Raw genomic sequence first — 14,854 nt, forward strand, 5'->3', positions numbered from 1 at the left:
ACTGGTGGGTGCATTCCATCAGGACCCATGGATTTGTGGGTGTCCAGCTTCCTTAAAAGATCCCTAACCTGATCCACCTCAACCGAGGGAAGGTTGTCCTTTCTCCAAGCTTGCTCGCTTACCTGCAAGGACTGGGGAGCCTGAGGGCCAGCCTCGACAGTGAAGACTGAAGCAAAGAAGGCATTCAGTAGCTCCACCTTCTCTGTATCTTCTGTCACCAGGGCACCCATTTTGTTCAGCAGCGGGCCCACATTTCCCCTAGTCTTATGTTTGCTGCTGATATACTTGAAGAGGCCCTTCTTGTTATCATTGATATCCTTTGCCAAACTTAGTTCCAGGTGAACCTTGGCCTTTCTAGTTGCTTCCCTGCATGCTCTGGCAGCATTCCTGTATGCCTCCCAAGTGGCCTGACCCTCTTTCCACATTCCATGGAGCTTACTCTTTTCTTTGAGTTTCACTAGAAGCTCCTTGTTCATCCATGCAGGCCTCTTACCTCGTTTACTTGATTTCCTACGCACAGGGATGCACCGGTCCTGAGCACCTGTTTAAATAGCAGCCAGCTCTCTTGGACTCCCCTACCTTCAAGAGCCTTAGCCCAAGGAATTCTTCCAAGTAGGTCCCTGAAGAGGCTAAAGTTAGCTCTCCTGAAGTCCAATGTGGCAGTCCTACTTGTTGTTCTGCTTCCACCTCTCAGAATCCGGAACTCCACCATCTCGTGGTCACTGCAGCCAAGCCTGCCCCCTACCTTCACATCCTCAACCAGTTCTTCTTTATTTGCCAGCACAAGGTCCAGTAGCGCTCCACTTCTTGTTGGCTCAGTGTGGAGGCTGACAGCCCAGGGCACAGCTGAAATGTGCTCCTTATTCTTCTAGCTATCATCCCATCATAAAACTACATGAGAGTAGTTCTGGGGAGGGCTCTTTCGGCAGTGCATTCAGTGCTTTTAAGTAATAAATCTCTCCTTTTCACCAGAAGAACAAACTTTGTCCAATCCTGTATTTTCATATCACATCTGCGGTGGGTTGAGGCTGGCTGGGTGCCAGGTGCCCACCAAAGCCGCGCTACCAAAGCCGGAGAGAAAATACAAAGAAAGGCCAGTGGGTTGTGATAAGGGCAGGGAGAGATCACTCAGCAATTACCATCACTGGCAAAACAGGTTTGACTTGGGGAAAATCGGTTTAATTTATAACCAAAATTCAAATCTGAGTAGGCAAGAATTAAAAAACCCCATAATCTTAAAACACCTTCCCCACACCCCAGCTCAACTTCACTCCTGATCTTCTCTACCTCCTCCCCACCCTGAGCAGTGCAGAGGGACGGGGAATGGGGGTTGGGGTCAGTTCATGACACTCTGCCGCTCCTTCCTTCTCAGGGGAGGACTCCTCACATCTGACCCTGCTCCAGCCTGGGGTCCCTCCCATGGCAGACAGTCCTCCATGAACTTCTCCAACATGAGTCCCCCCCCCCCCCCGGGGGGCCACAGGCCCTGCCAGGAGCCTGCTCCAGCGCGGGCTTCCCATGGGGTCACAGCCTCCTTTGGGCACATCCCCCTGCTCCAGCATGGGGTCTTCCCCTTGCTGCAGGTGGAGATCTGCTCCATGATAGACATCCCTGGGCTGCAGGGGCACAGCCTGCCCCACCAGGGGCTGCACCAGGGGCTGCAGGGGAATCTCTGCTCTGGCACCTGGAGCACCTACCCCCACTCCTTCTGGTGTCTGCAGGACTGTTTCTCTCACTTCCTTTCACTCCTCTCTCCCGGCCACTGTTCTGCATTAGTCTTTTTTGCCTTCTTAAACACATTATCCTGGAGGCACTAGCACCGCCGCTGATGAGCTCGGCCTTGGCCAGGTGTGGGTCCTCCTTGGAGCCAGCTGGCATTGACTCTGTTGGGCATGGGGGAAGCTTCTAGCAACTTCTCACAGTAGCCACCCCTGTAGCCCCCCTAGTACCAAAACCTTGCCACACAAACCCAATACAACATCATAAAAAAATTCTTACAATCCTATGCTTTTTGTAATAGCACTACTCTGTCTGGTCACTTGACCCCTAAAACTTCAGCATTATTTTTAATCCATTTTTACTTAATCTAAGGAACAATAAATGATGCGAAATGTAAATGATCCAGCGAGTTGGATTTTGGATGACTAAATGTGAAGAAGGGAATGTGTACCCTCCTGTAATGTCTACTTTCAATAAAATGTATTGGCTTTCTGTTTTTTAATCCTGGGTGTGTGCAGCATTTATTAATTGGCAGCCTCCCAGCAGTAGAGCTCTGACTCCCTCTTTTGGCCTGTTTGAAGATGTAGCTAAATTCTGGTAGGCTGCAGCAGTGAACTTTTTGGTTTCAAAATGCTTATGCATCTCTAGTTAAAGGGAACGTTTGCTAGCTTGATGCATCAGAATCCTTCCAGGTTAAAAAAAAAAGCCACTTTACTCTGCTTTTAAAGAAACATTTTATTGTGGCTTTTTTACATGCATGCTGATAAATCTCTCTCTGTGCAAAATTGATTTTTAAACATTTAAATTATAACACTGTTCTATGATGTAGTTTCTGGAATGATGAATTCCAGTAATCTTGTCTTAACTGCAACTGTATTGTACTTGATATAAGTCTTCATTCATTTTGACTCTGGGACTGAAAACCTATTTAAAACTTAGATTTTAAGTTGGAATATATGATTACAGAATCTTGGGGTTTATTTTTGTTTGTGCCACTGATTGTATTCCCAAAATGAGCAAAAAGACAATTTTCTAATTCTTAACAGAAAAATAAATTTCTCTGCTGTTCATATTTGTCCCTCCAAAAGTTCCATATCCATAGCACTTCAGTTGATTTTTATTTAAACCACGTCTTTAAGATGGCAAACTCAAATTATTTTGAGAACTGCTACCTTACAGTCATTTTTCCAATGGATGGGAGATGGAACAGTTGATGCTGTGCAAACTTAATACCTGTTTGTCAATAACTATTACTAGTAGGTGTACTGGCTGGGATGGAATTCACTTTTTCCAGAGTAGCCCGCAAGCTACTGTGTTTTGGGTTTGTGACTAAAACAGTGTTGGCAACACACCGGTGTTTTAGCTGTTGCTGGGCAGCGCCTGTGCAGCATCAAGGCTGTCTTGTTTCCCCCTCTGCACCCCTTCTCCCCAGCAGATACAGCCAGAACAGCTGACCCCCACTGACCCAAGGGATACCCTGTGCTGCCTGACACCGTGGTCAGCTGTAAAAGCTCTGGGAAAGGAGGAGAAAGCGGTGATGTTTGTGGTTCTGGCATTTGCCTTCCTGAGTAACCCTCATGTGTGCTGAGGTTCTGCTTTCTGGGAAGTGGCTGAGCACCTGCCTGGCTGATGGGAGGCAGTGAATGAATTCCTCCTTTGCTTTGCTTGCACCCACAGCTTTTGCTTCACATATCAAACTGTCTCTGTCTCAATCCTTGAGTCTTCCTCCCTTCCCTCTGTTTTCTCACCCTCCCAGGGGAAGGGGAAGTGGGAGGTGGTTGTGTGGGTGCTTAGCTGCTGGTCAGGGTCAACCCGCCACAGCAGGGCATTACAGAACCTGGTAGAAAATTCAGAATTTGGTGTTCTAGGATGCTTCTTAGGTAGGTTCTCACAGTATACTGTGATAGTTTTAGGTAATGTGTTTGTATTTACTGGTACGTGATAACGTCTGATGGCTAGTGAAACCTTCAACGCAGAGGTTAGTAGCCTTCGAAATTTTTATGTGAAACTAAAGCTCGTGAATGCAAAGCTGTGAGATACTGATCTCACTGAGTAAGAAAGCAGATGTATACTCTGCGAGCCTAATTGAAATGCACTAAAGGAGGCTAAAGATTAAAGTCTGTCAGGATAGACTGTATTCTTCTGTGGGTTTATTGTAACTGTGATTCAAACAAATTATGTCCTTTAGGTGCTGTAGTTTCAGCTCAAGTGTTTTAGAGAGACGCAATGCCAATTCTGTTCAGGAGGGAATGGCATGACATACACGCAAGCTGACCCTCACACAGAAACCCACCATTCTTAGTGGAATGTTTGGTCTTGTTGCTGTCTTATGCTTATTTAAAGGGTCTCTGTCTTCTATAACTCTTGAAAAATAGTTTGGCTTTATGTCCCATAGACTTTGGCCATGGTTACTTTTCCTTCACTTACAGTAAATGCTCTGTTTAGGTGCATGGCTAATAAGTGGTTTTGTTTTGTTTTGTGTCTTCACTACAGAAAGACCTCACTGTGTGTCTTTTCAGAAAGAAGTTGAAATCTTGAAAAAAAACTTTTTTCACTTTGAGGAGGGTGGTGCTCTTTTACAACAAGCCTTATCAGAAATTGTATGTATTTACACCAAGACATACTTTTTAAAGAGTTAGGAAAATTGACAAACAGTTGACAAAAGACCCTGTTTCCACTGCTTTTCTTAAGATTCTTGTCATGTCAGAGCTTTACTGTTTTTCCTCTCATAAAGCAGCTGCAAGACAGAATTTCAAATTTATTTTAACTGTCTTAAAGTGCAACTCTCAGCAATGTGAGAAAGACGTATCCCAGTTTCTTGCAGGTCACATTGAAAAACAGTTCAGCACTTTTGAAAGAGAGTGAATCCAGAGCTCTGTACTCAAGTAATCTAATTACAGCCAGCCAGCAGATGCACACTCCTTGGCCATATTCATCCACCATCCTCCCCCACAGCAACACTGGCACTTGTTTGACCCTGCTTGAGAGCTTGTTTAGCTTATTGAAGTGGCAGAAAAGCATGCATTTATTTATCTAACAGAAGGTTAGCTTTGTGTTGTGTTGGTGAACTGTGTTGGCAGGGAGTTGTAGTAAGGGAGAGGGAAGAAGACTGTGCTTTTTGACAGCTGGATGCTTTACTGGCTTTGCTGCACTAAGAAATGGCACCAGAAGGAGAGCTGAGACATGTTTCATTTGTGGGTCTGAACCCCCAGGACCCATGCATAGCAGGCTGAAAACCATTACACTACATCAGGGACCTAAAACTTTCTTGTGTCAAAGTCTAAATTTAGATGTGTGGTAATGCTTCTTTCTTCTTTCCTTATGTGTCAGTACTGGAAAAAAAAGTGATAGAATGTCATTGGCTGGTTTTGAGATCATTGTTACATGTGAGCTTCCTGACCATAAGTTTCTTGAGCAGAAACAGAATTTTCCTCCAGCGTAACCACCTTTAATGGCTACATTTGAAGTATTTATCTGGATGTATAATGGACTCCCATTTCAGAGAATGCAATTTTGCATTTTATGACATATTCTAGTGCTTTGATTTATAATTATTTTTTAGCCCTAGTTCAGTAAGAATTGCTTATGCTTACTTTTATCTGGTTGTACTGACTGTGTAAGCATATGTTAAAGCTGTGATTTTTTTTTTAAATATTAAGGTTTTAATTATGTATGTGTGCTTGCTTCTGTACCTCGCAAAATGAGAAAATCCTTGGAACCAGAGGAATGCATAGGTAACCTGAATGTGAAGAAGTAGTGGTAAAAGTTACCAGTCTTACCCATGCAAGACAAATCTTAAATAACAGAAATGCCCTGTCTATAACAAAAGAGCTCCCAGGATAAGCTGTCTGCAGTCATCAGTTGGAGCTGTCTTGCATGTCTTAAGGACTTTCTGGCCTACTCACACTTAAATAACATGCTTTTCTTCACAGCAAGGTCTCAGCTCTTGATTTAACCGTGGAGACTTTTGGTTTGGGAAAAGGGTCAATTTTCTTTACTTCTGTTGTCAAATGTGAAAAGTTTTTCCACGTGCCTTTTGTTGAGCTTGCAATAGGCATGCGGCAATTGATGAAATGTTTATTACTTTTTGCTCTGTCTTAAGTGCTTTCAGGACGTGGTTAAACATGCTTAACTCTGAAAGTGAACGCTAGGTGGTACCCTTTTATAACTGCAGTTGCACTTGATACTTCAGCAGACTGTGCTGGAGCTGAACTGGTCATTCCAGCAATTTTTTACAAGGGACATAAGCCATGGTCATATCCTTTTAATTAATTTAATTTAATTTCTAATTCTATTTCTTATTCTGACAAGCTGTTTGTGGTTCCATAAAGCAGGCAAGAGTTTGATTAGCACTACTAAGATTGCATAAAATAAGAAGTACAAGTACTTTGCAATAAAACAGTAAAACTGACTTCACAGAAGGTGAGGTGATGTGCATAAACTGAAAGACAGTGGATTTTCCGTAATTCCCCCTTGGTTTCCGTTTGGTTTTGAACTTGTATGTTCATAGGAAGCTGAAAAAAAAGTTTGAGACATGGCGTCAGTGTGCCAGAGTCATCTGGTTAGAAATGAGCTGTTTTCACTTCCCCTTTGAACACTTCCTTTATCAGCTCAGCATTCTATTTTTTAATTCAAGAATTGTAACTGGAAAATGTGCAATTCACTTGTAATGTTGAAGGTCTGGGAAGCATCTATTACATGTACCTTAATGACAAAGTTTTCTTGTTTGGAGGAGGGCATAGAATTCCCTTTGAAGATTATGCAGTAGTAAGGGCATTGAAGAGCCGTGCTGTTACTCTGTTTCTTCTAGGAGCTGATGCATAAATTCTAGTATGGGAGATCAGAAGTCACTGACATAAAGAGTCAAAACATATTTTAAATCAATGATAGCAATACAGTTAAAAATCCAGAATTTTAGAATTACCAAGGCTGGTTTTCAGTTGGTACCAATTTAGTAGTACAAGAAAGGTTTTTAAATAATTACAGGACAATTGAACAGCTAAAGGGAATAATAGATCCTAATTTCATTCATGTACTTTATTTTTAATCTCTCATTTTCATAGTAGTTGTCAAGTCAGAAACCAATCAAAGGAACCCACTAACAGCACACTGCGCTTGGGTTTCATACCACCATTCCTTACCTTGATAATGAATTATAAGCTGTGGTCTAAAAGGCCGATGATGGGGATCAGTGTTTCTGGGATGAATCCTTCCTTCTAGCAAGTAGCAGCTGAGTTCTGTTTGACTTCAGAGCTGTCCTGTAGCATGTTTTCATTTGCAGCAGGCCAGAACACCTGTGTGCTCATAGGCTTGCAACTGTTTTCTGGATGAAGGGTTTCCACATTAGTGCCATTTCGAAGTGAATTTTGTAGTTTAATTAAGACACAGATTCATTTTTACTCATAATGGGCCAAGTGAATACTGATTTTTCCATAATGTCACCTAGGAAATCTGGTATTTAAGAAGTAGGAATTCTAGTTCTCCTCTCAGTGATTCATTCACATTGTGTAGTTTTTCAAATTGTGATGCTTTTGGGGCAGCATCTTTCAGGACCTTAGATTGGTCCTTAAGACTAATATTGATTGTGCTTTCAAGAACCTGTTGCAACACGAAATGCAAGTCTGACTCCAGGAGCTAACAGACAAGTGCTCTCTGCTGAGAAGACTTAGATTATGCATTTTTTGGCTACAAATACAGATACTCTTTCTGTTTTCCCTTTGTGGAATAGCATACCAGTTTTTAGTGCAGGCTGAAATAACCTTCATTACACCTGTAGAATCATTAAAAAGTACTTTTGATTGAAAGGTAGAAGAAATTGAGGTGTTTTTTTTCTGTTAAATAATAATTCGCTCCATGTAAATCAGATCCGAGGGCTTGCCTAGTAAAGAAACTTGCATACTTTAACCTTGTTGAGGTACTTAGACTAATAAAAGCTGCTAGTTTAAATGTTGCATATGTGCAGAATGCATTTAAAATTAGAAGCTAATGTGCTGATAAACAGCACCAGAACTGGTAGACCAGATTGCATAGTGATGTTTTTTAGGACTTTCAGCTTTATAACCATTCTTGTTTGGTTAGTCTGGTGCAATTTTCCCCTTATCTCTGTGAAGATTTTTAGATTAAAGGCTGAAGAGCTGGAAAAAAAGAAAAGAGGGGGAGAGAGTTTAAGAACAGCCAAGTGCTGTTGAACTACGGCACTCATTAGGCTTTTACTTTCAGAGGCTGAGGAGTAAAGTAATTGAGTTTTTGCCATGCAGAAGCAAGTCTGAGCCCTGCAAACCTCTACTTAGCTCTAGACAGTGTAAGGTGCACACTTCTGTATGCTGCATGCGCGAGTACTGTGACACATTTAAAACAAATTATACTGAACCACTAACAGAAATGTTTGATAGCTACAGTGTTCTTGTACCTGTGTATTGGGTGAGAGAAAAATGGCTCCAATTAAAAATCTGCCTTTCACATTGTTTTAACTATTTTACTCTGACAGTATTGAGTTAGATTGGTGCTAGCTTAAAACTGCAAACTGTTTGTCCTTGTACATGTTGCAAAGTATCTTAAAACAGTTCTGCTTGGGAACAGATGGTACTACCGGGCAGGAATCCAGAGAGGAAAAAAAAATCTGTTAACTCTGGGTACTTTTCCAGGGGAGCAATCCTGTTTTCAGTTGTGTTTGTTTTTTTTTTTTTTTTTTTTTTTTTTTTTTTTTTTTTTTTTTTTTTTTTTTTTTTTTTTTTTTTTTTTTCTTTGTGAGCATGGAAGATCTGTGCTGATATGAACACTATATTTCCACCAAATAAAAAAAAAAATCTGTTGCTTTGTCATTACAGCAGGATCAAGTTTTCTTGTGGTTTCCTTTGGTTTGGGTTTTTTTTTTTATTATTCAGAGTGATAACAAACCAAGGTTGGGAACATACTGAGAGACATGCAAACTTTAGTAATAGTGTGGATAATGTTGAACTAACAGGTCTTGATTTTGAATAGAGAATTATAGTTTATAATGAGTGTTTCAGCAAAGCAAGTTAGTTGAGTCTTTATTTTTTTTTATCTTTTCCAGGGTCAAACTTGAATCGCTGTGGGTTCAGAGGCTCTTCGTATTTAGGGATGCCATTCAATCCCTCCAAGGTCAGTTAAGTGTGTGTGTGTGAGTGAGAGAGAAATACTTTCAGTTAGGCAATAAATCATATTGTGTCTTTTTTATAATATTAACTGCATAATTATGGAATATGTGGAAGGCAGGGATTTTTGCACTGTTAGTAAACTGAAATGTTTGCAGAGCTTTTAAGAAACCTGTGTAAGAAACATACTAAAATGGTACCTCTCAAGTCTCCAGGGCAGTGAAGAAATTAACATACAAATTGTGGGTTGCCTCAGTGCACTCCTCCCCTTCATTGGTCTGTTACTGAAGCAGGGAAACTTTGCTAATTCAAAACTATCACCTAGCGGGAGAGGACAGAATAATTCTGTATTAAGTGGTGCAGCACATGCGGTTCTTTGGTATTCTTCTTACTGTGATGACACAGGGCTATTTGATTGTACCTGGTATCCACTCAAACATAGGCAAAGCTCTGTTTGTCCCAGTTTGTTGTGACCATAAGAGAGGATGCTTTGAAGCCTGTGGAACTGTGGTTCAAGAGACTTAAATCTGTATATGGAAAGAAAATGCCTTTAATACAAGAGAGAAAGTAGGTTGGCAGACGCTGCTAAAGATGGTACCAAAGGCCTGATACAGTTGGAAGAGGGGAAGTAGAGGCCAGTGCGCAGGAAGGACTGTGAAAGAGGTACAGTAGTTCTGTCCTGTGTTGGAGAGTGAAGAGTCAAATCTCACTAAAGGGTGGATGAAAAGTCTGGAAGAGCACTATATTACCACCAAGTATTTAATTTTTTTTTTTCCCAGTGGACAGACAGCAAGATTTTAAATATGAATGTTGGGATCTGAAATTGAAAGCAAGGATGGTCATCTGATACAGTAATGACTGTAGCTGAGCGTAAAACTTCTTGAACTAGCTTGAGTGTGAAGGTAGTACAGCAGCCTGGTTTGGCCTTATTTTTATTTACTCTTAACAGCATAACTTTATGTTTCTGAATAACTTGTGGGAATGGAGTAATAACTGTGTATGCCTCTTTGCACAGCAAATCAGTCAAGTACTCGTAGCAGCAGTATTCAGAGGTTGCACTTTCTAACAAGGGTAAAATAATTGTGAAAAGGTTTTTTTATATCTCTACACCGGGGGCTACAGCAGCATGTAACAGGCAAGGTAATTTGTCTCTTGGTTTGCTTTGGTATTTGTCCTGTTTTACACTACAGATGGTGTCTGTGGTGAGCTCGGACTGTAGTAACAGGATGAATTCATCATCTGTTTTACTTGGAATTAACCTCAATGGCAATCCAACCACCTGCTGAGCTTGAAGGAAAAAAGGAAAACTTCTGCTTAAAACCTAAAACAGTTTGGGTTCTATAGTGGTGACTTACTGGGATACTTTGTTAAAAATGAAGTTTAAAGACAATATTAGACAACAATTTCAGAATAGAGTTGTATTAAGAAGAAAACTGGTTTTACTCAGAAGGAAGATGGCTGTCTTTGATAACAGTCGCCTAAAGAAGTTGAGGTTGTCATGCTAGTATTGTGGCATAACAGCATTATAAAGTGAATAACAGTTTTACCAAACAGAGATAATAAAAATGTATCAGTCATATTTCCTCAAAGATTTGGGTCAGTGCCATGTGGTGTACTACATTAAATCAGTGCATGCTTTTGGGAACCTTTTCAAATCCTCCCCTGTGTGTAAGCCTTCACGAGTGAGTTCTGGATATTGTTCTGAGATCTTGTAAATGCCCCAGAAGAAAAAAAAGTCCATAAAATCAGCAAAGCATCATTATCCCTTCACAGCATTTTCTGGTGCTTTAATTTAACTCTCAACTTTCAATAGCACATGCTTCATACTTAAATATTCTCTTTTCAGGAAATGTGTTGTGGCTCGTCATGTAATATGTTAACCAATCTGCAGAAGGGACAAAAGGGCAAAATCATGTAACCTGTGGAAATTAACTACAAGGTCATTATCTCTAGAAAACTGTTTGCAGATGGATGTGCTTTTTATTCAAGCATTGCAATACTTTTTTCATTGCATCTGTATTAGAGGGATCAGATCTGCTTGATTTATTGGCATACAAAGGTTTAAAGTATTTCCAGCACTGTTGCCCTAAAATGTTCTGAAATAACTAAGAAAGACTTGGAAAACCATTGCGATGACTTTGAATTATGTTTAAGGTCTTGTAATTTTTCTTTATTCATCGTTTTAAAATGTTCTATTAAATCTATGTCTTGAAAAATTATTTTTTTAAAAAGCCTGTAAGCATTTTGGATTTGCATTGACAGTTACTATTTATTACATGCCACTGCAGTGATTTCATTCTTGAACTCTGAGAAAATGCCATACTGGAGGTAGCCAAACCTCTTCTGTCACTGGGGACCCTTCAAAATAACAGAAAAAAGCAAGGGATATGTTCAAATTTCCAACTTTACTAAATGTTACCAGGATAGCTCATTTGGTTTTGTTTTGGGGTTTTGTTTTGGGTTTTTTTTTGCTGTTACCCTGTCAGTGTTTGATGGTAGTGTCTACGCAGCTCTTGGGGACTTTAGCAAAAGTGAAGCAAAACCATATCTGCTTGACTAACTCATCACAAACAGCTTTTACAAGCCCTAGCAGTCTTAACTCTAAATGAAGGCTAAGAGTGCAGCTTCTATCACTGCAATTAAACATGAATCATGTAAAATCAGATAACAGTTATTTTCTGAAATGGCTCCAGGTTCTGCAGTCTCTCTGATTTGGTGTTACTGGAATTGAAGCGAGCTTTTTAATTTAGGGGTGAACAGTCACCACAGAGTTTCAGATAGGCCTAGGTCTTTTTAATCTCTTTAAAGTGTTACAAGTCAGTTTTAGGGGCTATATTGAAAGCCAACACCTGGAACTTTTATGTAAGATTGCGGTAAATAACATATGCTTCCACTTGGAGGGAAAAAGATCTGGTTTGTGTTCCCGACACAACATTGCATTTTCTCAAGGTTGAAACAATCCATATTTGTTTCACCGATGCCAAGTGTGAGAATAAAGTTTTTTAAAAGTCAGACTCTGCCTGTGTAAGAGTATGTTTAGTGGCATTCTTCATTAGTGTTGGAGAGATCTTGCCCAAGTTTTTGCAGCAGAGAAAGTTTCTTAGTCCCCTCTGCACTGGTCAGCAGGCATTGTTGGTAACCATGAGTTATGTTTAAATAGCTGTTCTGGATAATGTGGTAGGGAATGTTATCACATCACTGATTTAAATGCTTGAAAGCTTCCCCTCACCTTGCATCTTTAAATGTTCATACTTTTAAGGAAGGCTCAGATTGTGGAGATTGTCGAGCAAAACTTATTCCATCACTGAGATCCGGGTTAATCTGTTTCTTGTGTGGCCTATCAACTGTCATTGTCACAAAAGATGAAGTGTATAGAGAGAACAGGACTGGGCCATATCCCCATTGTTGTCTTCTCAGAGTACGTCTGCACCAGTGCATTAGTTCAGCTCAGCAGAGAGTACTTTGTAAGAGCAATTTAATGTGCTTGCTCCAAAAGAGCAAGGCACACAAGCTGGGCTCCTTTCAAATTAAACTGAACCAGAAGGCATGATGCTCTGAATGAAATTCTCCGTTAGTGGGCCATTAGTCCACAAAGCCAGGCTACAGCTGGCATGATAAAATGCAGATAGTGTGGGCACGTACTGCAGCACCTGCTCTGCCCTCCAGACCCACTCCTACTGCATTACTCCTCCATTTAGACGTAACATGTCTGGATTAAGCCTGTTTCTTCTGGTTGTTTAGTCTAAGTGTTTAACAATCCATCCACAGTTTAACAGCTTTCTTGTTGCTGTTTTTGAGATGTAACTTCTGCCATTCTTGAAATAACCTCATTCTGTTTATCTCTGTGGCCCTGGCTCATGAAGGTTGAGGTGGTGGCAGCAGCGGGTGTTTTTGTGCTTATGCTGACAGTTTACTTAGTCACTGTTGTTGCTGTGGTCTGCAGTGTCTATGAGGCAGAAGTAGTTATATTTCACTAAAACCATGTTTTGTTCATAATATGGAACTTTAAAAAGGGCTTCTTTTTTACCAAGCCTCAAGATGCGAATTAAAAATCAGGTCCTTTGACTACAGTGCTGCTGATTAATTTGGGCCAAATTTCTACACAATGTCTGAATTACTTTGTCCTTCATAGCAGAGGCAGTCTTGCTCTTGCCATGCAGATTTTAAAGGTGTTAGCAATTATCTCATGAAAACTTTGAGACTTGCTGTAATCTTTTGCATGTGGAGAAGCCATTCCAATCCTACTTTGTGATATCAAATTGTCACAGGGCCAGTTTCTACAGGTTTTAAGAATTCTCAATTCTAAGCAAAAAAGTATTGTTTTCTTGGGTGTGTTTGGGTGGTTGGGTTGGTTTTTTTTTTTCTTTTTTGTCTGAAATATCCAATTATTCTGATTGATGTCCCCTGGAATACATCCTGCTACCTGGGCTCAGGTGTTCTGTTGCATTACTGTGTGAAGTATATATTGGTGTGTGTAAGCACAACATAAAATTTGATAATGAACTTGAAATAATGACATGGAACCTAGAAGAAGAAGTGAATTCCAATACAGTTAAGATTTGAACAATTATTGTTAGCATACAGAATATATTATTCTTCTGGTGAATAAGTATATCTGTTTTATTTATTTTTTTAAAAAGCACATGTGGTGAACAAAGATCTGTTACACTCTCAAAAGCTTCCACAGTCCTACAGTAATTACGCACATGAAACATCATATTGGCCTCTGTGAGTATGCCTTGCAGTAATTCCTGTATGATCTCATATTTGATGCTAATGCTTATGTGTTTAATTTGATTTTATTGAAATATTGGCCATATTTGTTTGGATTTTTGGCCCTAAACCAAGTATTTTCAAGGCATTGGCTGCATATGAACATGTTGGACCCTCTGTCACTTCCACTGTCTTTTTTAGTAATTACACATGAAGATGTGTATGCCAACTTACTGTATAAAGAATTTAATTACTTGCCAGATAATAATCCTGTGATAAGAGAAAAGTATTAGTAGTAAAGGCAATTGTGTGACCTACGAGCAGCTGTTCTTGAATGCTGAGACCATCTCCCTGATTCCCCATATAATGGTGTTTCAAAATCGTGTATCCTGACAGTCTTTTCTGCATTCCTTGTACCTAAATATTTGCTTGGTGTTTGAGGACAGAAGCAGATGGCAGTACTAATTGAGTTGTGAACTTCATGATTCCATATACAGGCAGCGGACGCTACTGTTTGCTTTATGCAAGTATAGTTTGTGTTCTTTATTAAAACTACCAGACTTGCAAAATTTTATACAGCTCTGGTGTTGCTGAGGCCCTGTATTTGGAAAAGCAGTGTGCTACTGCTACATGTTGAAATGTTTGCATAGAAAAGGAAGTACAGATTGAATTTGTACGTTGTCCAGATACTGTAGTGGCTGATACAATTTGTTTGGGGAGGATGGTATTACTTCGTTTCATGAGCATACCATATATGCCTGTTCTTACTGTAGTGAGTTATAGTGTAATGGCAATACTGTAATGTGGAATTAACTAAAAAATAAGGGCCCAGTTACTTAAACATGTTTGCAGGCTACCAAAACTTTACAGGAAATACAGAATTAGCATGTGTATAGAAATTACAGTTTAAAAAAAAATCTTGTGAAGAGGGAATTTTCAGTTACTTTACATAGACACTGTGTGGAAAAATTGTCACTTGAAGAAGAATGTTGTTCAAGAACGATAGTTGCCTTAGACAATTTCCTGAGTATCCAAACACGTTGCTAATAGAACATTTGGGTAGAGTTTTCATAAATATGGTTTTAAAAAGCAAGTCTGAATATCCTTAGAGAAAGCCTTCCTTGCTTAGTGAATGTAGTCTTCCTCTGGAAAGAGCACTTTCAAATGTAAAGTTGAACACCTTCACTATATCTGTTACTGTTCAGTTATTCTTGGTGTCACTATTGATTTGGAGATGAACTACCTGTAAAAGCATCTAAATGGCTGTGTTGAACAGTTAAAATTGAATTCACAGGCTCTGGTGTTTT

General features: G+C 40.0%; 1 protein-coding gene across 1 annotated transcript in view; it reads left to right on the forward strand.

The window, feature by feature from the left end:
- The window catches only part of PGGT1B (protein geranylgeranyltransferase type I subunit beta), a 42,962-nt gene that overhangs the window by 8,153 nt on the left and 19,955 nt on the right, over positions 1-14,854 (forward strand). Inside the window, 1 exon segment of the mRNA XM_035892097.1 lies at positions 8,774-8,841. Within this exon segment, the coding sequence (XP_035747990.1) occupies positions 8,774-8,841 (68 nt within the window).

This window comes from Egretta garzetta, unplaced genomic scaffold (assembly GCF_000687185.1).
Source record: "Egretta garzetta isolate BGI_Z169 unplaced genomic scaffold, ASM68718v1 scaffold473, whole genome shotgun sequence".
Lineage (NCBI taxonomy): Eukaryota > Metazoa > Chordata > Aves > Pelecaniformes > Ardeidae > Egretta > Egretta garzetta.